The sequence below is a fragment of the Podarcis liolepis genome (assembly GCF_965112155.1).
Source record: "Podarcis liolepis genome assembly, chromosome: 2".
Classification (NCBI taxonomy): domain Eukaryota; kingdom Metazoa; phylum Chordata; class Lepidosauria; order Squamata; family Lacertidae; genus Podarcis; species Podarcis liolepis.
Window position 1 is genome coordinate 51,896,647 of NC_139555.1, and position 26,350 is coordinate 51,922,996.

Sequence of the window (26,350 nt, forward strand, 5' to 3'; positions counted from 1 at the left end):
CTGGATACTTTAGAGTTTGTTTCCATATTCAAACATGCTCTTGCTAAAAAATTGTCCGTCTGAAACTGAGTGCCACACTTCTATTTTTGAATGGATATGAACTACTTACTCTGTACCATGTATGGTTCTTGTCCTTTACCCATTTTCTCCATTGACAGATTATGATGTGGCTTTATATTGTGCCTTACTTGTATATTAGAACCAAGTTTATTTTTCATTCCCCAGGACTCCTTAAACCCTTGAACCCTTTTGGAAGCAAACTACAATAAAAGCATCATGAAGGAACTTCAAACAGATTTGCTTAGTTGTATTGACTAGTTTGTACTGGCATAGGGTGACCAATTTTTCAGTGGTCTTGGAAGATAGGATTTTTTATAGTAATTCCACTACATCTCTTTACAAAAGCTTCTCTGCCTTTTCTTGAATTTATCAAGCACACCTTGATATTTAACTTTCTGGGGCTCATAAGTACTAGTCTCCTGGCTAGTCAAGGACTGGCTCTTTCCACTCAGCTCTGGCATCAATGCAAACAGTGACACTGTTGTAGGAATTGGGCACAGAGATATACTAAGTCCACTAGTTTGGTCAGTAATTTATTTTTAAATGTAGACTGAAGTGCAGTGGAAAAGAGCAAAAATGATTTCTAACACAGATTAAAGGTCTCTTGAATAATCTTAAAGCAACAGACATTTCTCAAATACCGTACTGTCAGTGTGGGTTTCACATAAGTCTATACCATTTTTCTGATGTTTGCCTTCATTAATAAATCTGCTTGTTTATTCACAAATGTCAATAATGATGTATTGTTTCTCTTATGTAAGTCTTTTTAATACAGCTAGTTTTGAAATGGTAATCGCCTCCTATCTGTGTTTGATGGGTTTACTTACAAGTTGCCTTCAGCAGAAATAACATAGCCAGTCTGTTCCTTGACTTATTTAGCAGTCTTCCTGGAATTCTGTTGAGGCACAGTCAAAATACATAACATTGAAATTCAGCCTTCCGACCTGAATTTCATACATCTAATCATGCTTTCTTATTTTTCTTTTTTCTTTTTTAGGGTAAGGTTTAGCTGTCAAATTGTCTAGTTTAGTCTGCTATCAGATGGGAGCCTATATTTTTGCTAGCTGAAATGCTGCACAAAAGTGCAGTTTCTTATTTTGTTTTACCTGAGGGATTATACAAAGTACATTTCAATCAGTTCCTAATCCAAAAGCTGATCCTTTCCTTTGAAAAAAAATGTTTAAGGGCATTACCACATTGAGAGTACAACGCTTAGTGATACTTTCCAGTGTAAATGGAATGCTTTGTCAACATTGCAGAAATGGCACTTTAGCATATACTTCCTTCACAGCATTCTAAGCTTGATTGGGTCTCATGGATGCGTATTTTCAGTCTATTTAATTTTCCCCAATTGGTTTAGTGCAGTAGAAAGGTGTTTGTGCAATGTGATGCTCAGCCTTTTAAGATGTTAATGAACTTCCACAAGAGCATATTGGTCATGCATTTTTTTCTCCATAAACCGAAACACACTTTATTGGAAGTAAGCCCTATTTGTTCTGGTGTAACTTCAGTTTAGGATTGCAGACTTAATCTTTCTGGAAAGCAAGTTTAAGCCAAAGCTAGGCCTAGCTAAGAAATGAGAAGAAGAAAATAATTGTCTTGTGAGACCAGGCCAAAGCTTCTTCTAACCCATCATTATCTTCAGAGGCTAACAAGATGCCTCATTTCCCAACAGCTTTCCATGAACTAGGGACTAATGAAACAATTCACTTTTACAGATGTATAATGCATGAATAGTTTTCCCTCTCTCTTCTCCTGCCTTAAACATTCTCAACACCTTTTGGCCCATATATATGCTTAAGAATGAACAAAGTCTGCAATTCTAACCTAACTTAACAGCTAGCAGGGCCAACACTCATTGCAATCAATGGGACTTGCTTCCAAATGAATGGGTTTAGGATTGGGGCACAAGGCTGACAGCATATGCAAACACAGCAAAGCTTTCTGAAAACCAAAAAAAAAAAAGCATATTAACAACCTTGGTGATCTTATGCTTGGGATCATGTTTGTAATGCTGTTTATAATGTTCTGTAGTCCATTTCCAACTGGAGCTCAGACAAATGTATTGAAGGTCTTGTCTCTGTTCAGAAAATTTTATCCTGTTAAAAGCATGATCTGTTTGCAATTTTTATAATGTTTAATGTTGTGTAATTTTTCTTTTTTTAAAAAAAAGAGGCACAATTAAAACATTGATTTTGTTTACTCCTGTCACCCTGGGGCCCGAGCACTTCTATTCAGATACAAACTCATCAATGTATGCAACATCCTTTGTAACTGAAAATAAATTGTGAAGAGAAGTTCTGACAGTATGCTGGCTTTGCGTGTTTTCTGTCTGATGCACTTCACTCATAGACCGCTAAATAACGTTAACTACAGCTCCCACATAAGCTTTCTTACTCATTTGAAGTAACAGAAATATCTATACTAGTAATGTAAATGTTTTATTATTTCAGTCAGCAACTGTAGGTTCCAACAGAACCCCCTCAGTTAGGAGTTCTAATCACTACATCAAGAAAAAGCCCTTTGGAATTATGACTTAACAAGAAGATAAAATTAAATATAGTCTAGCCTATTTGCCATTATCTGCTCAAGAACTGCTGCTTCATACTTCCCAGCCTCAAAGCTTTAGATCCATATAGGTGCTTAAGAACAAACTAAGGACACAATCCCAACCTCATTTATCTGGGTGAATACTTCAGAGCTTCACAATATTCTAAAACATTAGTAGCTGAGCCTTGATATTTCTGCAGTCTGCCCCTGGTGTGCCCCCAAATTTGTTCTAGAGTTGGGGGGCTCATGAGATTGGGGGGGGGGTTCAGGAGGGAGAAGTCCCATTCTGTTCATGCAATGTTGCATATCTCCCAAAGTACTACCTAATGAGTGACAGGCTACATAATGAGCAAGCATGCAAAGTGTTACACACAGGAAAATGGTTACTGGTCAACCCTGGTATCTCTGTTTAGAAGTGTGTAAATAGATTAGACCAGTAATTCCCAAACTGTAGACTGGGGTCAAGTAGTGTTCCATTACAGGTGGCTAAAAAGACTCCTTGGGCTCTTCATCACAGGAGATGCCTTCTGTGTTCCATATACATTGCTCTGACCATGGTTCCTTCCACTTGGCCTTTTCTCTTCCTTCATTGGGAGTGGTAGGGTTCTTTAGTCATGCTTAATGTAGAAATGCTACAGAACCACCCAGCCACAGAAGTTAAGTATTGTGTGTTTTATAGCGTTTAAGTTGAACGTATCTCAAAGCTTGCCTTCATGTAATGAGTGGAACTTGAGAGCAGGACCTGAGTGTAACAGCACACACTCTCCTTGCAATTCCCAGGAATTGGTATTCAGAGGCATATTGCCTCTGATAGTGGAAGTAGTGCAGAGCCATAATAGCCTGTAGCCATTGATAGCCTTAGCCTCCATTAATTTGTTCAAACCCTTTAAAAAGTCATCCAAAGTCAAAGAATGTCCTTGGTAGTTTACCTTGTTTAAATGTTTTATTTTTTGTTAATCTGTCCATTTCTGGCATCACCACACCATTACACTCTCCCATTAGTATTATTTTCTAATCAACAGTTTCTACCAATCTTTCTTCCAACCTCTTACAGAATCCCGCCTTATTTGTGTTTGGAGTGTAGATCCCCACCATGTTCAATTTCTCCCCCTGATAAGTAATTTGTACCACAATTACTCTCCCTTCTTCATATTTCAAAATTAATTTAGGCTCCCATTTCTCTTTAATATACAATACCACACCTTTTTTATTAACATCTGAATTAATAAACTCGGTACCCAACCTTTTATTTTTCAAGATGTGTTTGTTTTTTGGTGACATGGGTTTCTTGCAAACAGATTACATCTAGATTTTTTTCCTTCAAAACATTTTCCACTTTATTTCTCTTAGATGTCTCATTTAACCCGTTAACATTCCACGTTAACAGTTTCAGAGTCATTTTTTACTTAATTAAATTCCAACTGTAAATTAAGTTCTGTAAATTAAATTCGGTATTCAAAAAATTTTTTAAAAAAGTCATCCAAGGTGGCGGCTGAAAATGAAAAGATCATAAACTTTTACACCTCGGCACCTTCCGCAACTGTCTGTGTGGGTAGGCCAGTCATGCTGGAGGTTATAAAGTAGGCTGCCACTTATACCCATATGCTCCCTTTAATCCCCAATGGGTATGTTTTGCAGCAAACAGGCAAATTCAAAGGGAAGCAAAGATAGCACCCAGAGTCCAAAGTAGCCTGCTTTTCTCTACCAAACCCCTCACACATATAACATGAACCAAGTGACTAGGCATGGAGAAAGGTTGAAATAACCCTGAGAGTTTTGGCACAAATTCACCCAACGCCCCAGCTGCCAAATTTGATGGTGTTTATTACAGAATAAAAAATGAAGCAAAAGGACAAACGGAAGAGGGAGAATGTTGCTTCAAGAAAGCTAACCTTTCCATTCAAGAAGAAGAAGAAGAAGAGTTTGGATTTGATATCCCGCCTTTCACTCCCTTTAAGGAGTCTCAAAGCAGCTAACATTCTCCTTTCCCTTCCTCCCCCACAGCACACACTCTGTGAGGTGAGTGGGGCTGAAAGACTTCAAAGAAGTGTGACTGGCCCAAGGTCACCCAGCAGCTGCATGTGGAGGAGCGGAGACGCAAACCCGGTTCCCCAGATTACATGACTACCGCTCTTAGCTACTACACCACACTGGCTCTACCCCAATACAGCTACAGTGGTATCTCAGGTTAAGTACTTCGTTCCGGAGGTCCGTTCTTAGCCTGAAACTGTTCTTAACCTGAAGCACCACTTTAGCTAATGGGGCCTCCTGCTGCTGCTGCACCACCAGAGCACGATTTCTGTTCTCATCCTGAAGCAAAGTTATTAACCTGAAGCACTATATGGATAGTCAGCTGAGGGACAAAGGACTCTTCAGCAACAGTCACCTTTTAAAGAGTTTCTAGCTCACATAGGTCGTTAACCAGTGGCTGGGACCAGCTGTTCACGTCTGACTGGCTGACGGAGGACACCTTTTGGAAGCCGGAGACAGGCGAGGTGTTGATTACTGCTAGACATCTCCAACTCCCTTTAATGTGTAGAATGGGAGATGTGACCTTCCCGTTAATGCAGAAGACAAGAGATTCACAAAATAACCTCACTTTCCTCTCCTCCCCCCACAATGACTCCCAAATCTGCCCTGAAGGCCTGCAGGAGGGGAGAGAGGGAAGGTGCAGTTCTCTTTCCCGAGACTGAAGTCTGTGCTACTCACACACATGGACTCTGTTGGATACTATCGTTGGCCTCGGTTCATGGCTTGCATCAAAATAAACCACAATCCCTGGACTGAACATAACTCTAAGGCAAGGATCATGGTTTAGGGGTGAGGAGGGAAGCTGCAGTTATCTGGGCATTCATGGTTAACTATGCCTTTTAAATGAAGATATGTGAACACACCCAAAGCAGGTTACATACAATTTAGGGTGGTGCTGTGGGTTAAACCACAGAGCCTAGGGCTTGCCGATCAGAAGGTCAGTGGTTCAAATCCCCACGACGGGGTGAGCTCCCGTTGCTCGGTCCTTGCTCCTGCCAACCTAGCAGTTCGAAATCACGTCAAAGTGCAAGTAGATAAATACCGTATTTTTCGCCCCATCGGACGCACTTTTTCCCCTCCAAAAATGAAGGGGAAATGTGTGTGCGTCCTATGGGGGGAATGCAGGCTTTCACTGAAGCCTGGAGAGCGAGAGGCATCGGTGCACACCAACCCCTCTTGCTCTCCAGGCTTCAGGAAGCTATCCGCAAGCCTTGCAAGCCCGGCGGGAGTTCCCGCGGGCTCACAAGGCTTGCAGGCAGCAGTCTGCAGCCCCGGCGAGTGTCCGCGAGCCTTGCGCGCCCGGCAGGAGGTCCCGCCGAGCGCGCGAGGCTTGGGGCGGCAGCTTGTCGCCCGAAGCACAGGGAGCCCTCCGGAGGGCTGCCCGTGCTTCGGGCGAGTGTCTGCAAGCCTTGTGCGCCCAGCAGGAGGTCCCACCGGGTGCGCGAGGCTTGGGGCAGTAGCCTGCAGCCCGAAGCACGCAGAGCCCTCCGGAGGGTGCCCCGTGCTTCGGGCAGGTGTGCACAAGGCTTGGGGCGGCAGCCGCGGCGGGGGGGGGAATAATTTTTTTTTATTCATTTCCCCCCCAAAAATCGAGGTGCGTCCTATGGGCTGGTGCACCCTATAGGACGAAAAATACGGTAGGTACCGCTCTGGAGGGAAGGTAAACGGCGTTTCCGTGCGCTGCTCTGGTTCTCCAGAAGCAGCTTAGTCATGCTGGCCACATGACCCGGAAGCTGTACGCCGGCTCCCTTGGCCAATAAAGCGAGATGAGCGCCGCAACCCCAGAGTCGGCCTTGACTGGACCTAATAGTCAGGGGTCCCTTTACCTTTAAAGTACAATAAAAATGATCGGGGGCGGGGGAGAAAGTGAACACACATAAAAGCCCGTACTAAGTAAAATGGTTTCCAGCTACAAGTCCTGCCAAAAAGCCACCAGATTCTGTGCCAAATTAAGGCTCCTTGGGGAGAGCATTCCAAGGGGCTGTGCCATAATAATATAGGGTTGAATCCAGAGTTAGTCGTGCATTGAGCAGATCCTTTGAAACCCATGTGAGTTAATTTAATTGTGGCTAATTCAAAAGCCCATTTGTTTTTCCACAGCCAGTCAGCTCTAAGAATGGCTCTGCCGGGGAGATGTACGGCTCTCCCCGTGTGGCAGCAAATGCAACCAGGCAGCAAAGAACAAGGCGAGTCTTGCGGCGCCTAAAAGACCAACGGATGCAGACTGGGGGTGGCCGCACGGAGTGAGGGGTAGGGAGGGGTTGGCTCTCCTCAAAGGGAGGAGCCTCCTCAGCCGCTTTCCTCCTGCCGCCGGTTTCTTTTCTTCCTGCTTGTTGGCACCGCCTACCAGGGCGGGGCGGAGAGGCCGCGTTTCGAAATTCTGCTCTTGTCCCCTTTGCGCTCGCCGTAGTTCCTCCCAAGATGGCGGCCGCCGGTGACGTGCCGGTTCGAGTTTGCAACCAAGAGATCGTGAAATTCGACCTCGAGATTAAGGCGGCGGTGCAGGTACAGCAGCCCCCGGCCTCGGTCAATACATCGCGGGCGACGGGCAGCTACGCGCTTATGCCGGGGTGGGTGGGGCTTCGTGGCCACGCCCCCTCTGGGCAACCAGGTTCCCTTAGCGCCGCCCTCTCGCCTGCGTCCTAGCGGAGTCACGTGGCGCCTGAAGGCCAACGCAGTTGCAACGATGCCCGCTGTGGGGCGCTGGCGTGCACTTCTCAGGATGCACACAAATGCCAGTTCAGGGTGACATTCCACGCAATTGATGATCCACACAAATTTCCACGTGCCACAATAGATGCAGTTAAGTCTTTAAGGTGCCGCGTGATTGTGGTGGTGTTGGTGCGATGGCAGTTCTTCCTCACAGCTTTTTGACTGCAGAGGTGTCAGGCTCAGACTCTGGAGAGGTGCCTCCTCAGCCTTTGAAAGTTTCCACGATAGGGGAAGTTCCTGCAACTTCTCCCAGCTTTGGCTCTGTGTTGGAAAAAATCTGCTCACAATGTGATACTCTCTCTTCTGTGCCATGATTGGAGGCGGCACTGGGAGCTGGGGTGTCCGATGGTGGGAGGGCCTCATGCAATGTTGCTATGTGAGGAACCTTTGGCAGGGATAAGAACCTTTGAGAAATTCATCACACTGTGGATAACTAATTCTTCTTCGCCTCCTGCTTTTTCCCACGGTTGGCACGCAACAACGCAATGATGTTGCTGTAGCTTTCCAGTGCAACCAGCTTCTTAATGAACTGAAAAACATAGTTAGTACCCATCAGGGGGTACCCACTGGCATGGTTGCAACTTCATGCGGGCAGCTTGGGCACCAGTTTTGCATGCTGAAACTTTTAATCTGTTTGATTAGGTTCTCTATACAATAATGTGATGAAACAAGCATGCCCTCTGCTCCTTCCTTCCCTTCCCCTTGAGTTCAGTTCTCACAATGCCAGGCTTCCCTAGCTTCCAAAATTAGGCTCAGAGGGGGCCACTTTATATGCTAGTAAATTTATAAAGAGAAGGCACTTCCAAGTAGGAATTAGAGCTGTAAATGTTAACCGTTGCATGCATTTACTATTGTGTGCTCACACATGGTGAAGCCATGGATAGGTGTACCTGCACAGTGAGTGTACATCCTTGTCAATAATTGATTTATATGTAGGATTGTCATGTTTGCATGAAGCACATCAGCTACTATGTAACTTTTTATAGCAGTCAGGGCAGCCTTTAGGACTAAATTCACATTGCTTGTAGATAATATGGATGATATTTCTGTGTCAATTTGCAACCTATTGGTGGTTGCAATTTCAGCATTTAAAATAAACATTTTGTTTTCTTTAAAAGGTTACACTTTATATTTAAAACAATCAAGCTGGCAATTGAACATACAGCCCAAGAGAACATCAATGTAAAAATGTGTTTATTCTATACACTCCTTGTTATTTCCTTTAGGACATCCGGGATTGTATGGGACCTGTAAGTACACTTACAGAACTGAATGCCAAAGTAAAGGAAAAGTTTCAGCATTTACGGCTTAGAATACAGGTGAGGGCTAAATAGATTTGGGGGTGGGGGTGGGGAGTTGCTAAATCCTAGAATCGTAGAGTTGGAAGGGACTACGAAGGTCATCCAGTCCAACCCCCTGCAATGTAGGAATCTCTTGCCTAAAGTGGGGCTCGGACCCATGACCTAGAAATTAAGAGTCTCATGTTCTGCCGACTGAGCCACAAATAAGCTCCCTTTTCTGTTACAGCAAGACTGATTCTTGAAAATAGCATGTCACTAAGCATAACAGAAAAGGGACGCAGGTGGTGCTGTGGTCTAAACCATAGAGCCTAGGGCTTGCCGATCAGAAGGTTGGTGGTTCGAATCCCCGCAACAGGGTAAGCTCCCGTTGCTCGGTCCCTGCTCCTGCCAACCTAGCAGTTCAAAAGCACGTCAAAGTGCAAGTAGATAAATAGGTACCGCTCCTACCGCGGGAAGGTAAACGGCGTTTCCGTGCGCTGCTGTGGTTTGCCAGAAGCGACTTAGTCATGCTGGCCACAGATGAGCGCCGCAACCCCAAAGTTGGTCATGACTGGACCTAATGGTCAGGGGTCTCTTTACCTTTACCTTTAAGCATAACAGCTTTTTAGAAACCTGGTTCCCATTTCTGTCACTCATAAGCAAAATGTGACCTTAGCAGCCCCAAAGACCCAGCTTTTTGCTGAAAAGGATGTGCTAAAAGAATAATTGTGTATATTTTGATTAGGAAAGAAATACCCAAGAGAACAGCTAGACTTTATTACCAAGTAGGAACAACATTGTAATGAATTTTGTTGTTGCTTGTATTAAAATTGAATAAAAATAATATTAAAAATGATAATATGCACCTGCTGTTCACGGATTTGCTTTAGGAGCTTGAGCAGATGGCGAAGGAGCAAGATAGAGAATCAGAAAAGCAAGCATTGCTCCAAGAGGTAGAGAACCATAAGAAGCAAATGCTCAGGTCAGTAAAACCCTAAATATTGTTTACCGCTGTGCTGTATCCAATGCTGTGTCCATGTGCAAGCAAAATGGACTTTCACTTGCACAACAAGATCACCTTCCTTTCCTCTTTCCTGCAGCCCTCATAATCTACTCCTGAGAGTTGGGGGACCTCTGGAGCAGATTTTGGGGGCCTGCAGGGGAGGAGACAAGGAGGGTAAAGTCCTGTTGTGCGAACAGGAATCTGTTTGTGCAACATAGAGTTCTTCCCAATAAGTGCTTAGGCTGAGATCTTGTATCCCCTTCCTCCCAACCCTCAATTGGTGTCAGCACCAACAAACTTAGGGCTCTGACACGTGTTTGGCATAGATAACATTTGTGTGCAACAGTGACAGCATGGAGGGTGTCTACGTTAGACTCACAGCACTGTACTGGCTATACGTCTACTCAGAAGTAAGTCCCATTGAGTTCAATGATAGCTGCATCATTCAGGGCATTCATCCAATACTGTGAGTGTCCGTAGCAACCTTTCAGAGAATAGGATGGACTGTTATTAATTTCTTCGGACATCCAGACCTTTTCATTGTTGAACAGACAGTAGAGCCAGGAACAGCGTTCTCATAGTGTTCAGATAAAGAGTGGAACATAAAAAGGTGAGGAAAATGCAAGATGCAGCTGTTAATAGTGTTGATATAGCATGTCTGTTAATGATCATTGTTACTTATGTCAAATAATAATGGAGTGCTACATTTTTAATGTATGCAGTTATCTTTGTTGCTTTGCTCTTGATACAGACAGGGGTCTTTGTATCACCATTGTGCTAAATCTCACTATATTAATAATTTCAGCAATCAGACAGCCTGGAGGAAGGCGAATCTAGCTTGCAAAATTGCCATTGACAATGCAGAGAAAGATGAACTGCTTCGAGGTGGAGATCCTTTACGACAAAGGTACACAGTCTTTTTATAACTGTGGAATTCAGCTGACAGGTGTTATGTGGTGGGACTTCCTCAGCCTTTTGTGTCAAGCTCTGCTTTAGGAGGTCACTCTTTGCAGTATTGTGCCCACCTACCTACGAGTAGAATCATAGACTTGTAGAGTTGGAAGGAACCACAAGGATCATCTAGTTCAACTCCCTGCAAAGGCAGGAATTTCCCACCCAACACAGGGCTTGAATCTGTGACCCTGAGTCATGCTCTGCTGACTGACTAGGCCCCGTTTAACTTACTGGCTTCTGAGTAGGATTGCACAGTAAGGAGCAAACAGGATCTTAGATCATTAAAATGGTTGCTTGCCATTGTGCAAAGTTAGATGTATTGATCTTTGATTACATTTTAATTTTACCCCTGTACTTCAGCCAGACGGCTATTTTGGACGAAATGTTTAAAGATTAACCTAAACCTTTTATGAATAATTTGCCCTGATTTCTAATTTAAGACTTATTTCGAAACAGAACGTTAAAGGCGTATGCTTGCATTTGTATGTGTATATGAATGCTTGGCTGATATCTTCCAGCTCTATGGTTCCCATCACTTTTGAAGCATTTTGTGTAATCGGGAATATAATTTTGTTTTTATATTAAGTTTGATTCCCACCCCCTTCTTTTCTTTTAGAAAAACTACAAAGGAAAGTTTGGCAGAGGGGGCCAGTAACATCACAGAGAACCTGATGGGTATTAGCAGGATGATGTCTCAGCAGGTACGGCAGAGTGAGGAGACGATGCAGACCTTAGGTAAGTAAATGACCACAGTGTGCAGTTTTGGTCGTTGTTAATAATAATAATAATAATAATAATAATAATAATAATAATAATAATAATGGTTGGTTGACTCATCAAAGCAACTTACAACACAGTATAAACACTTACATTTACAGCAAGCCAACCAACAAAAATTTAAAAACCTTCCACAAACAGGAAGATATTACTGAAAAGGCCTGTTCTCATGTTCCACCCTCCAGATCTGCTGTGGAGTTATTAAACTCCCTTTAGTTATTAAATTTCTATACTGCCCTTCATCCGAAGATCACAGGATGGTTTACAATATAAAAACACAAAAGTGCATACCTTCTCTCTCTCCCTCTCTCTCTCTCTCTCTCTCTCTCTCTCTCCCCCCCCCCTCTCTCTCCCACTCTCCCACTTCATTTTCTCTCGCTTGCTGCCTCCTACAGCTAAATATTTAATCCCATGCCGGGAAGCACAGAATTGCAGTGAACTGGCAAAGGAGGAACAACATGATTGATTCCCTCCTCCAGTAGCTCTCTTGGCTACTTCACTAGCTATGGAAAAAGAAACGCTCCTTTCACTCTAACCAGCATGTTGATATTATAGTATAATATGTCAAGTCATGTCATATCATGTCGTATCATCATATCATATCATACATCAGGATACCATGTATGAAATCCAGACCTCTACAGCGTGGACTCTGAAGAACATGCATGTGTTTCAAATGGGGCTTTTCTTTTTAAAGTGCACCAATAGTTAACTCCCACCCACATTAACTTATTTCACTCAATACAAGCAATGTCTTAAAGCATTTCTGAAAGAGTTTTGGGCTTTGTGTTAGAAAGCCAGAGTTTGGCCTGACAGTTTTGAGCCCTCAAAACTGTATATCAAATCTGCTGTTAAAATTCATGGGTCATTTGGAAAGTGGACCAGCTGGACCTTCTGCCTTTTCTTTGCTGGGAGAAACAGAAGGGATGGATTCAATAAACGCAGTGTCCACCTCTTCTCTTCCTTCTCCCTCCAGGGCTGATGGTTGTCTGCAGCTCCTCAGTGTATGCTTCCTCTCTCACTAAGTGACAGTCTTGGCAGTGAGACTGTCCTCTGTTAAAGAGTTCATCCTGTTTGGTTGAGGTATAGCTAGCAAAGGTCACTCGTCTTGAAAAAGCCAGCTGTACTTAATCTACCATTAAAATGTTGCCACGATGGAAAAATGAAGAAGTCCTTACAGCAGCAAGCAATAAATAATCTGTGGAGTCAGGAAGCCCACAGTTGTCGCTTCCCATGATAAACAACCTCAGTCTTTCATGTACCATGAGAATGTCAAAACTTTTCTCTTTGGTTGTAAAATAAAATGGCAAAGAAACGTATTTGGTTCTGATAAAATTTCATTCTCAAGCAAAATGTATTTGCAAACTGAAATGCCCTTCTGGGGGCCACCTATGTAGGAATATACTGGTTACTTAGCTGCTTGCTTCTAAACATTTTGCCATTAGTGTGTGTTTTAATTTACCTCCCATAATGGAAACTGAAGCCCTGCACAGTGGTTCATTTTAGGGCCACTTCTTGCAATATATTTTGTACTTTGTTTGCAAAGCTGTGTAATTTATTATGATCAGCAAACATGTTTTTAGTTTACTTGACATTTCTGCAAGCGAGAAAGACTAAAAAATGACCTTTTGCTCACTTCAGAGAAAAGGTGCTGGACATCAGAGCAACTTGTGTGTATTAGGAAGTCCGAAGGTCATATTCAACTAAGTGGTCCTGCTAGTGGAAGCCTGTGCAAGGACTTCTGCCAGTGCAACAGGGCTTCCCCTAACCCCAGTGCTCCTCCCGTGCCTTCCTTGAGGATTGGGAGAACCCATGAACAGCCCAAAGGGGAGTGAGGAGGAGATAGTTCCATCAGGCAAGCAAAAATGTTTGCACTGATAAAGTGATCTCCTTAGTGCTGTATTAAATTTCTCCCCAAGGTATTATCATAATTGATTTTAAACAGCTCCTGATCCACATTCTAACCTTGTTTGGAAATGTATCAAAACAGTATCATCTTAACTCTTTTCTTTTCAGTTTCAAAATTTTCCACTCTATTCTAAATTAGCAGCTGGTGAAAACGGACATTCTGGCTTTTAAACTGCCACATTGGAACTCCCACAAAGCCTGTTATCAAGTAACATCAACACTGCAGTATCTGTCATTTTTTTGCAGCAGATAGCACGCCATTGACACCAAATCTACATTTACTCCCATTGCCAATTATGTCTTTTCTACTTAGCCAGTTGGTATCATTCCATCTGGCTTCATTATGAAATTTTGGACTGAGATTAGATTTTTCTAATTGCAACAGGGAGACTTGCTAATCACAATCAATTTCACTTATGGATATGGGCCGGCTCTTTGTCTTCTAAGAATGGGGCTCCACAGAAAAATGCAAGGCCATTTGGTCTGTGGTGGTTCTTGGATGAAGGCAAATGTTGGGCTGTATTCAGCCAACCCATTTTGCTAATGGAAGCTAGACTTCTTCTGACACAACAGGATTTCTCCCCTCCTGCTGCATGTCTTTCACCGCACCTTCCCCAAATATGCTCTGGTGGGTTGGGGAAGGAGAGGGGACATGCTTGCACTAATATGCTTGCACTATGGAACAATCTCCTTTGTGCTGCGTTGTCTTCACCAGACTTGTCCTCAGCTTTTCTCAAATGGAAAAGTTCTGCAGCCTGCTTCCATGGGGCTTTGAGCCAATGTACCTATTGCATTGTGTGTTTTATTCTGTGCTACAGGACCCAAAGTGGACTTGCATAGTATGTGTGCTTTTGATAGTGCCTTTGAAACGCTGGGCTGAAATGTTGCATTTTCTCTTTTCAGTCACTTCTTCACGAACCATTCTGGATGCCAATGAGGAATTCAAATCCATGTCCGGGACAATCCAGCTGGGACGGAAGCTCATTACCAAGTACAACCGCAGGGAGCTGACAGATAAACTGCTCATCTTTCTCGCCCTTGCCTTGTTTTTGGCCACCGTGCTTTACATCCTGAAGAAGAGACTGTTCCCCTTTTTGTAAAATTCTCAGATGAGGAGAAGAAGCATGACTGAGGAAGGATGAATGAAGGCTTTCTCACAAAGACCTGACACTCTTCTAATCAAGAGAACATTCACAAATGTTCATAAACAGAACATATTAGCAGTCTGTGAAGATTTAGACTTGCTCATGTAAGCTAAATGAGCTGCAGGTTAGGGCAAGGAACAATAAGAATATGACCTGTTTCTCTGAGAATGGCAGGTGTCAGTTCTGAACTGGATGGTGGAAGACATATTAAGCCTCTCTCTTGTCTTTGGCTTGGAATGTGTATTCCACTTCCTTCCTCCAGAGATCTGTTCCTGAGAGGAGGGGGACAGTATTACTGAAAATACATTTAGATACATTCCTTTAATAAAGTGTATTTGAATACAGATAGAGCAGGGAGTTCTGATTTTTTAAATAAAAAATGCCTTATGAACTGAAGGAGGAAACGTCGCCCTTTAAGTTACAAAAATGACTTTTACTTCAGTTGTTTCTGCAGATGAAAGAAGCAACGAGGCAATTTCTAAAATCTCTCCATAACTGGCATTATTGTAAATGTACTGTATATTCCTTTGTCCATCTATTTATCTTAAGGGTGCAGCTCTTTTTTTTTTTTTTATAAAATTTTTATTGGTTTTACAACATTTTAAAAAGACAAACAGACAATGAAAAAGACAAACAAACACGCATAGTTTCATACATATTTTCTTATAGACCACTTTTCCTGGACTTCCCCATACCCCCCCTCTCTGCATCCCAATGTCCATACCTCAACTAGCAACTCCCAATTATTACTTTCAATTCTCTGTCAACTTAGTCCTTTTCAATCTTCTAACCATATACCCCTGTACCCCCTTGTGTCTAAAAACCACGACATTTTAACATTCATTAAGTTTATAATAGTCCTTCAGATAACTTTTAAATTTTCTCCAGTCTTCTTCCACCGTCTCTTTTCGTTGGTCACGGATTCTGCCTGTCATCTCAGCCAATGCCATATAGTCCATCACTTTCATCTGCCATTCTTCCAGAGTGGGTAAATCTTGTGTCTTCCAGTACTTTGCGATGAGTATTCTTGCCGCTGTTGTAGCATACATAAAAAAAGTTCTATCCTTCTTTGTCACCAATTGGCCGACAATGCCCAAAAGGAAGGCCTCTGGCTTTTTAGGGAAGGTACATTTAAGTACCTTTTTCATTTCATTATAGATCATTTCCCAGAAGGCCTTAATCTTCGGGCATGTCCACCAAAGGTGATAAAAAGTACCTTCAGTCTCTTTACACTTCCAACATTTATTGTCAGGCAAATGATAAATTTTTGCCAGCTTGACTGGGGTCATGTACCACCTGTATACCATTTTCATAATGTTTTCCTTTAAGGCATTACATGCCGTAAATTTAATACCGGTGTTCCATAACCATTCCCAGTCAGCTGACATGATGTTATGTCCAACATCCTGAGCCCATTTAATCATAGCAGATTTTACTGTTTCATCCTGTGTGTTCCATTTCAACAGCAAGTTATACATTCTAGATAGAATCTTAGTATTGGGTTCTAACAGTTCAGTTTCTAATTTTGATTTCTCCACCTGGAAACCAATTTTCCTGTCCTGTTTAAAAAATTCCATTATTTGACGGTATTGAAACCAATTTCCAACTTTATGCTTCAATTTCTCCTGACTTTGTAGTCTGAACTTGTCTCCCTCCTGTTCTAAGATTTCCCAATACTTCGGCCATCCGGCCTCCGTATTGAGTCTCTTCACTGCTTTGGCCTCCACTGGTGACACCCATCTAGGGGTTTTGTTTTCCAATAGATCTTTGTATCTTATCCAAACATTAATCAATGCTTTCCTAACAATGTGATTTTTAAAAGCGCTGTTTACTTTATCATACCAAAGATATGCATGCCAACCAAAAGCATTGTTAAAACCTTCCAGATCCAAGATATCAGTGTTCTCGAGGAGCATCCATTCTTTCAGCCAGCAGAAAGCTGCTGCCTCGTAGTACAATTTTAAGTCCGGCAGGGCAAAACCCCCTCTTTCTTTGGCATCTGTTAATATTTTGAATTTAATTCTGGGCTTTTTGCCCTGCCAGACAAATTTCGAAATATCTTTCTGCCACCTCTTGAAGCATTCCATCTTGTCAAGAATCTGCAAGGTCTGAAACAAAAAGAGCATTCTAGGCAACACATTCATTTTAATCACAGCGATTCGGCCTAGCATTGACAGTTTCAAATTTGACCATATTTCTAGATCTTTTTTAATTTCTGACCAACATTTTTCATAATTGTCCTTGTACAAATTCAGATTTTTAGATGTTAAATAAACCCCTAGGTATTTCACCTTCTTTACCACAATCAAACCTGTTTCCTCTTGAAATTTCTCCTTTTCCATATCTGTTAAGTTTTTCCCTAAAACTTTAGTTTTTTGCTTGTTCAACTTAAATCCAGCTACCTGGCCAAACTGTTGTATTATTTCTAAAACCTTTTTTGTACTAGTGTTTGGCTCTTGCAAAGTCAATACCAGGTCATCTGCAAACGCTCTTAACTTGTAATGTTTAGCTCCGACCTGCACACCTTTAACCTCCTGGTCATTTCTTATCATGTTCAGCAACACCTCCAGAACTGAAATAAAAAGTAATGGGGAAATCGGGCACCCCTGTCGTGTTCCTTTTTCTATCTTAAGTTCCTCCGTCATAACATTATTTACAATCAGTTTAGCTTTTTGTTCAGAATATATTGCAGCCATACCATTCTCAAAACCCTGGCCTACCCCCATCCCATGAAGGTTCTTTCTCATAAAACTCCAAGAAATGTTGTCAAAGGCCTTCTCCGCGTCCACAAAAATCAGTACTGCTTTAGTGTTTATATCCACCTCTAGCTTTTCCAGAATGTCTATTACATTCCTTACATTGTCTGCCAGGTGTCTTTTGGGGAGAAACCCTGCTTGGTCCTTATGAATCTTCTCCATCAATACTCTTTTAAATCTTTTTGCCAAAATGTCTGCAAAAATTTTGTAATCCACATTGAGGAGTGATATTGGGCGGTAGTTCTTAAGTTGGGTCTTTTCAGTCTCTGACTTTGGTATGAGTGAAATATATGCCTCTTGCCACGATTCAGGGGCCCTTTTTCCCTCAAGGATCTCGTTGCACACTTCTCTTAGTGGTTGAATTAGCCATTCCTTCAACGATTTGTAGTATCTGGAAGTCAATCCATCTGGTCCCGGAGATTTGCCCAATTGCATGTTCTGAATAGCAGCCTCTATCTCCTGTTCTGAGATTCTCTGGTTCAACTCCATCTTGCTTTGATGAGAGATGTTTTGTAATCCATATTTTCCAAGGAATTTGTCTATATCTTCTTCATTTTGCGGGCCTTGAGTGTAGAGTTTTTTGAAATAACTTAAAAAGCAGTTTCTAATTTCATTAGGTTTAGTTATATTCTTTCCATCCACCTCTAGGCTTGTGACTGTATTTAGTTTCTGCCTTTTCTTCAATTGCCATGCCAAAAGTTTGCCACATTTATTTGCTGATTCAAAGGTCTTTTGCTTCATTTGCTTTATCTTCCATTCAATCTCTTGGTTCATCAATTCCATATATTGTGTTTGATATAACTTGATCTCTCTTAAGATGTCCTGAGATTTTGGTTTTGTTCTTAATTTTCTCTCTCCTTCCTTTATCATTTCCAATATCTTCTCTTTTTTCTCATTTTGTTTTTTCCTCTTTATTGAATTTTGTTGAATCAAGAATCCTCTCATAACCGCTTTACATGCATCCCAGATCACTCTTTTCTCCACGTCGGTCCTCAGATTTATTTCGAAATAGTCTTTTAAAGTCTTTTGGGCCTTCGTAAGAATCTCCTTGTCCCGAAAGAGGGTGTCATTCATTCTCCATCTGAATTGACCAGTTGTTGTAAGTTTCATCTCCATCTTCACGGCGTTATGGTCGGAGCAAGTTTTTGGGCAGATTTCCACTTTCTTGATCTTTGGAGCCATTCCACCAGTAACCCAAATTTGATCAATTCTGGTCCAGGTCATCATTGCTTGGGAGAAGAAGGTTCCCTCTCTCTCCAGAGGGTTCCTTGTTCTCCATATGTCTATCAAGTCCATATTTTCTGTCATTTCGAAAAAAGTCTTAGGGAGTCTCCCTTCTTTACTGACTGTTAGTCTTTGTGCCTTGTCCATGTTGGTGGAGACCACACCATTCATGTCTCCCATGATTATCATATTGTAATCCAAATAGTCAGTGAGAGTTTCATGAAGTCTCTTAAAGAAGTCAGATTTGCCTTCATTTGGTGCATAAATTCCAACCACTAAAAATTTTTCTCCTTGAACTTGTATCTCCACTGCCAAATATCTCCCTTGTTCATCCTTAAATATCATTTTTGGAGCCCATTTTTCCTTCACATATATTACAACTCCTCTCTTCTTGACCTTGTCTGATGAAATAAATTCTTGTCCTAGCCTTTTATTTATAAGTAGTCTCCTGTGGGCTCTGGTTATGTGGGTTTCTTGTAAACATATCAAGTCCATTTGTTCTCTGTTCAATATGTGAAATACTTGTCTTCTCCTCAAAGGCACATTGAGTCCATTACAATTCCAACTAAGGAATTGCAGAGCCATCTTGTTATTTTTCTAAGGCTCCTCCAACAGCTCCAAGTTGTTGCTCTTCTTCTGATGGTGGTGGTTTTTGTCCAGTCGAGAGACTCAGGATCTCCAGTGCTCTCCTCTGTTCTCCAAGTACGTCCACAATCCCCTTCTGTAGCTCCTCCTGATATCTTGCCAGAAATTTTTCTTTATCTTGAATTGTCTTTATTTTTACCTTCTTTAACTTGTAGTCAAATGACAGTCCTTGTGGGAACTCCCACCTGAAACGGATGGAATTTTTCTTTAGCAAGAGAGCTAGGTCCTTGTAGAAGTTTCTTAAATCCAAAATATGTTTTGGGATGTCTTTGAAGAACTGTGCAGTTGAATTTCCAATTTGCAAGGCCTTTTCAAAGTGTAGTCTTAATATTTTGTCTCTTTCCTCCTTGGATCTGAATGTAATCAAACAGTCTCTCGGGGTCTTTCTGTCTAGCTTTTTTCCCAATCTAAAAGCAGTCGTAATTTTGAATTCGTCTTCCTCAAGGTCCCAGCAGTCCACAAACTCCCGTGTCAGATATTCCACAAGGTTGTCTCTTTCGTTCTCCGGGATCAGTCTTAATTTTAAGTTTCTCTCTTTCCTCTGTAAGTCCCACAAGGCCAAAGTTGAGTCATGCTCATAGACCTTCTTGGCAATCGGCTCTAATTTCTCCTGTGTCTCTCCCGCCGTAGCCTTGGCATCTTCCGCAATTTGACGCGTAGTGGCATTTTCCTCGACCAGTTTATTTATAGATTCTGTATTCTGGTTTAATCTTACTGAAATTTCTGCTAATTTTAGTGTGTTCTCTGAGGTCTGTTTTGTTAAAGACTCCAAAGTTTGGTTAATCTTAAGCAGCGCATCTGTCACAGCTTCCATAGAGGCGGCTGTCCCTTTGTCTTGTCCTGTTGTTCCTGCTGCTCCAGTTGTTGGGCCTGAAATTGATCCTCTTTTCTTTGCCTGTTGTTGCTGCAGCTGTTGTTGTTGCTGATGGTGCTTGGTTTTAGCTCTTGTGACTATCTCTTCTTGTGGGCCGCTCATGTCAAGGTCACTTCCCACGGGAATTTTCTCCCTTGGAAAGTTCCACTGTCAAGCTGTGGCAAACTTTACTTTATCCTCTAGAGGGAGCAAGTCAAAATGGCCATAAAGCAATGTTCCAAGTACAAAAAGCAGGGGAGATTGTCCAGAATACAAAACAGGAGCTTAACACAGTCCAAATCAATATTACTAAAAAGCTTGTAGCTTTAAGCTGCCACAGTTATCCAGTTTGTATTATTTCTTCTTATGCTACAGAGTAGCCAGACACTGTGGGAACTTTGTATCAAGATATCACTTTACAGGGAAAAGTCAGTTCAGTGTGCTAAAAGAAAAGGCAGACCGTTTCATGCTTTCAGCTGGGTGAGACGGCAGAGATTTTTAACTTCCAGTAGGTCATGCAATTATTAGTCCAATTCACCTCCCCTCTGCCCTGCTAGCTGGAGGGGAGATCAAAGGTTCAAATGTCCGGTTTAGCTGATTAAAGAGCTGGTTTAAACGGATGCAGGTTTGGAGCTCCGTTGCTTTCACTTTCATGCAGTCGGGGGGAGGCAGACTTCCTTTGTTTAGATCTCCCCCGTTTTTAGTTCAAATTTTAAAATTTATAGGGTCCCAGTTATTTTTCAAATCTTACTCACGGGAATTCAGTCCAAATTTTGTTTTCAGGAAGGAATCGGCGCTCTCCGCTAATGGCGACGCGGCTTCACTTCGCAGGCTGGGTAGCGACTCTCAGCACCGCGCTCGCTCCCGGTGTCGCTTTCACGGTACCGGGGGGCGCAAAGGTGCCCACCGAGTCTCCTTGTTCTCAGGCTTCAGCGCCTGGGATTTTAGGGGTCCCCCGCTTGCCGTAGCAGGTAAGACCCGAACTTGCGAAGCAGTCCTTCTCCGGAGCTCGGAGCTAGGACCGCCATTAAGCGCTGGCACCGACCGGAAGTCTAAGGGTGCAGCTCAGGTCAGTCCATTTGCTTCATTCCAAGATTTGCTTTGGAGGCCTAATGGCGACCTTTGGATAGAGATGTAAATTGCTTGGCATATCAGCTCCTAAAACTTCCCTGTCCTTTTCCTGTTCTCTCGTCAGTTTAAAAGGCATTGGGATATCTTGCAGGATTATAAGTCAGTGGCATCATCCAGCCCTTCACATGGCCACAGCTGCACCACTGCAAGCCTGTGAGCATGGAAGGAAATCCCTGTAAGACACTATAGTGCCCCTCTCCTTCCCTGTCTGCTCTCAACAGGGTGCATAATGTCCTAAGCACACGGGGTTGTATTCAGTGTCGGGCCAGCAGCATTCCACTGATGTGACAGGACTTCCATGTTCTCTTCTCCCCCTGCGCTGCCTCTAAATTTGTTCTGGATGGTCCCCCAACCCTCCAGACTTGGTCTTCTGGTGAGCGGCTGGAGGGAAGAAGAGAGGAAGATGTTTGCTCCATGGAAGTCTGCTGTGCCAGTGGAACTGCAGCGTCAGATACTGTCCACAACCATGACACACGCCATTAGCTGAGCCCAAAGCTATGGGTGCAGGCTATGTTAGCATGGCATGAGTTGCTTGCTTCCTGGGATCTGGTCTAAGCTGGGCCACTGGCTGCTATGAGCAGCGTCTTTCAGGTAATGACTGAACATGTTCCCATGCACCCCAAACAATGTGCATCCAGCTAAGTTGCTGAGTAGAGAAGGATCTCAGCTGTTAACTGTTCTGCATATGCGCACAGCTCTGCACCCATGATAGATTTATTTATTTCTTCTTATATTATTATTAACCTGCCCTTCCTCTCGAAGGAGACCGGGGCAGCAAGCACCAAAAAGTTAATACTAAGTACAAATAAAATTAAATTTAAAATGTTTAAAACATTTTTAAAAGACTCTGCATGGCACTGCATAATTTAGGTTGGCAACGTGGAAGCAACCTAGAAAAAAGTTTTCAACTGTTAATAGTTTTTGTCCAAAAGTGTTTGACACTGCTGATGCAGTTCCAACATTGTGTTGTTGCTCAGCAAACAATGTGGATAATTTTTCTTTATGAATGCCATTCTTTGGGGGGTTTTCGAATATGGATTTGATCAAAAGATGAAAGCAGACATGCATATCTTCATTATCAGCAATACTGCATGGTAGTGTAATGTATTTATTAAAATCACAAATTCTAAAAACAAACCCCCTCTCCTTTTCTCTTTTTCCTAGTATCTTAAAGGTAAAGGGTAAAGACTGGACCATTAGGTCCAGTCGTGGACAACTCTGGGGTTGCTGCGCTCATCTCGCTTTACTGGCCAAGGGAGCTGGCGTACAGCTTCCGGGTCATGTGGTCAGCATGACTAGCCACTTCTGGTGAACCAGAGCAGCGCACGGAAATGCCATTTACCTTCCCACTGGAGCGGTACCTATTTATCTACTTGCACTTTGATGTGTTTTCAAACTGCTAGGTTGGCAGGAGCAGGGACCAAGCAACGGGAGCTCACCCCATCGCAGGGATTTGAACCGCTGACCTTCTGATCGGCAAGCCCTAGACTCTGTGGTTTAGACTTGAGTGTGTTTTCAAATGTTTTTATTTCTTTATCTATTTGTAGCTGAATAACTTCCTTCCTTCCTTTTATAAAACTTCCAGCGCTATTTCATCTTGCACCCGTGTAAATGCCTCTGATGAAGAGATGCCCAACACTTAATCAAATCAATGGGTTGAAATGCCTGCCCAGCCTGTTTCAGCGTCTTCGCTGTGTGGTCCATCTGAGAACCTTTTCATTCTCATGCAAAGGACTTTTGGTACCCAAAATCTTGTAAGTTCTGACCTTTGCACAAGTATTCTCTGTCCACCATAGTATCTGATGCTTAACCTCAGATGGAACCCATATTGTGGATGTCCAAAAGGGGTAGCTATTGTTTAAGGCTGAAAGGCACGTTGCAGTATATGCTGCTTGTAGTATGCATGAAAATACAGCAAAATTGGGAGGCTGTGGAAACTTAACCCTGTTTGAAGGGGGTCATTTGTGTTTGGCATCCAGCCCATGTTGAAAAGTTAACAAGGTAGGCTAGGGAGTAGGAAAATACAAGAAGGAGACTTCAGGAAGGCATGGTTCCTATTTGTCATCTTATGTTAACTTGCAATTTGGCTGCTGATTTGTATGCTGTCTTCACATAATACAATGCAACTGTTGTCATTAGAAGCATCGTGGACCCCTACAGTTTCAATGTAATTTTGTTGTGCTAAACTTTCAATGGAAGTAAAAGCAAAACAAAAAATCTCTGCACAATTTTGCAAAAAAAAAAAGTATATGATTCATTTATTTTTTAGCAACTTAGTTAAACAATCACTTAAAACAATTTGTCTAACAATTAGCTGTTATACCAAACCTACCCAGGCTGGCATGTAGCCACTGTTGTGGAGGTCTGATCACCATACAACTATCATGCAGGAAATACGGGCTTGCCCATAGGCAGTTGCTTATACCGAACCAAGGCTGGCAACCGCTTGCCATAAATGGCCGTGGCGAAAGCTGTTGCTTAGATCACCTACCTCCTTTTTCGGTTGCAAAGTACATATGTTTGCACCACTTCACATGTTGCACATGGGAGTGAGGGGCAGTCACCCTGCACCCAAAGCAGTATCCGCCTCAAATTAGACTGTCCTAAAGACAATAGAATGACTTGTGTGTAGAGAACATAAATAACATTTCAATGAATTGATGTGGGATGGGGAATGTGCTTATTGGAGAGAGATGCTTTCCGCATTAAGACGCTTCCTCCAAACGGGAGGGTGAGTTCATCGCTGTGGTGTTTCTAAAAATGCCACCGTCAGATGCATGTGGTGGCTGTCGCCTGCCAAGTGGCTCAGGCGCGCATGCCAGCTGGGAGAGGGCTGGGAATGGCTGGCTGGCTGCAATCCAGCGAGGCTGAGAATAGACAAGCTGCAGATGCAAGCCTCTCGAAAACAGAGGGAGGAAGCCAGGTGGGCCACACCCTGTTGCTGCTGCTATTTTCGTTAGCTATCGTCACCACCACATCCAAAGGCTTAAGTACATAGAGAGGAAGGTCCCCTGGAGACTTTCCCAAACCCGAGCATCTTTCACAGATCCAGCTCTGAGGGCCTTCTGGCAGTTCCCCCACTGCGAGAAGTGAGGTTACAGGGAACCAGGCAGAGGGCCTTCTCCGTAGTCATGCCTGCCCTATGGAGTGCCCTCCTGTCAGATGTCAGGGAAATAAACAACTATTTGACAAAATAGAAGACATTTGAAGGCAGTCCTGTATAGGGAAGATTTTAATGTCTGATGTTTTATTGAGTTTTTATTATTTTATTGGGAGCCACCCAGAGTGGCTGGGCCTACCCAGTCAGATGGGTTCCAGTGGAGGGCCGGACCAGATGCAAAAGGGGGCCAGCAACAAATGTAAATTTTACCTTAATGCAGTAGGCTACTGTTACAGAAGCTCACACATGCCTGTCTATCTACCATCCCATCAAGCAAGAGGCATTTATCGGAGTTCAAGGGCATGGCCAGTCAGGCAAAAGCACTCAAGGAAAGTGCAAATTTGTGTGGCTGAGGGGTGTGGTCTGGGGAGAGGGGTGTGGTTGAGGAGGAGGTGGCACCTGAGGGCAGATAGGGAGGGCGGGAAGGCTGAATTTGGCCCCAGGCCTGAAGGGTCATATATGGAGAGCAATCCACACATGGAAAACAGCTTTGCATGTGAACTGCATTCTCAATGGACTGGTATAAATGTGTCTGCTCACTCTGCTCCAGATTTTTTCGACAAAACAACTGGCATTTCAAAATGATCACAAAGTAGCTCACTGAGAGCTCAGTAAAAACTCAGTGAGAAAACCCTCCGCAGTAGTAACTATATTTAAAAGTTTAGGCAGCCCAGCTGAGTAGAAACAGATTCTTGCTGTCCTGGACAGCTAGATTTAACATTCAATTTGCAGGGTAAAAGTTATTGTTCTGCCATCAGTGAAAAGCTCTCTTGCCTTGTCTTAAGTCATTCAGCCTTTCGATAATTCAGTTGACCTCCTGTAAGGCAAATTTAAATTTGGCAATCTGCTGTAAAGTATTATCGGAAGTGGAAACTTTGTATTCATTGTGAAACACATCCAGTTTTTAAGAATGAAAAACAAGCTTTAGCTCTCATTTGACTCCAAGGCTCAGGTTACATTTAAATATTTTTATTGCTTCAAAACTGTCTGCTGTGTTTGTTCAACAACTGGTGGACAAATTTATTGGAAATGTTATTATTTGCTGGCTTTACACCATCCTTTCCTTACCTTCTGTCAATACTTACGGAATTAGTGTAAGGCCAATGTTAAAACATCCACACACACTTGTGTGAACTGGGGTGGAGACCTAATTCAGATCTGCCTTTTTCATTCAAATTTTCCATAAACATTTCAGTGCTTAAGCTGTCTTTAATATTTGTGGAAACTGAATGTTCAAGTAGTTGTTGAAAGCAATTTTAGTTTCAGTTCCTGGTCGTTTATTTTAGATGACCCATTTAATTAAAGATAAAATAAAGGCGAATACTGTCTGGCTTTGACATGTGCTGCACTCAAAATTTTCATGGCTATTTCGTGAGAGTTGTGTGTGGGAAAAAGAAACACACTAGCACAGTACAAAGGCATTAGTCCAAATGATCAGGAAAGCCAAAGAAGTCATATGACTGAATGAGATCAGATATGGCAGTGTCTTATAGGGTCAAGTTATGGAGCATTCCAGGGTAAAATTGTTCTGTGAATAGGAAAGAATTAGCATCAGGAACTTCTGCAGTAACAAAATATAATGCTCACCCCATGCGAAAGCAGCTTCAAAATTTAGCAGTCGGATATTGTACAAAATACTCAATGATCTGACTCTTGGACAATGCTCAGCAACCAAACTATTATGGGTACCAAAATTGAAGAGGCTGATTGGAACATCTTAAGGGCAAAAAAACTTTTTAAGATCAGTGTAAGAGTGTAAGAGATCATTCTGTTAAGTTATAGGTGGCATTTAACACCTTTAAGATACAGTTACATAGACAAAACATTTTCACCACTGTGTTGGAGAGGATGTAAGGCAGTTGGGATGATATTCCACAGGTGTTCATGTGCAACCATTCTGGGAAAGTGTATATGTGGAAATAAGCAATATTGTAAATCATTGTGTACAATGTAATCCAAGAAACAAATGTTTAAAGAAAAGCAGCTCAATTTGCTTTATAAGGAACTCACCACTTTTCTCCTGGTGGTGGCACAACTACTCACAGCAAAGAACTGGAAAGGACTTCAACACCTACATATCACACAATAGGCAGGACTGCATACCCTCCTGCTCAACAATGACCTTGGCAAGCAGGCCACAAAAGCCCAAACTTCAGTACTG

The 26,350-nt window shown here is 42.6% G+C and overlaps 1 protein-coding gene across 1 annotated transcript; it reads left to right on the forward strand.

Annotated features, from left to right (window-relative positions):
* Window positions 1-6,941: 6,941 nt before the first annotated feature.
* On the forward strand, window positions 6,942-14,764 carry BNIP1 (BCL2 interacting protein 1). The gene is made up of 6 exons (XM_083483960.1): window positions 6,942-7,146; window positions 8,580-8,672; window positions 9,524-9,615; window positions 10,442-10,543; window positions 11,207-11,325; window positions 14,179-14,764. Exons 1-6 carry the CDS (start codon window positions 7,063-7,065, stop codon window positions 14,373-14,375), a joined length of 687 nt encoding a protein of 228 aa, XP_083340086.1. The 5' UTR covers window positions 6,942-7,062; the 3' UTR covers window positions 14,376-14,764.
* Window positions 14,765-26,350: the final 11,586 nt, after the last annotated feature.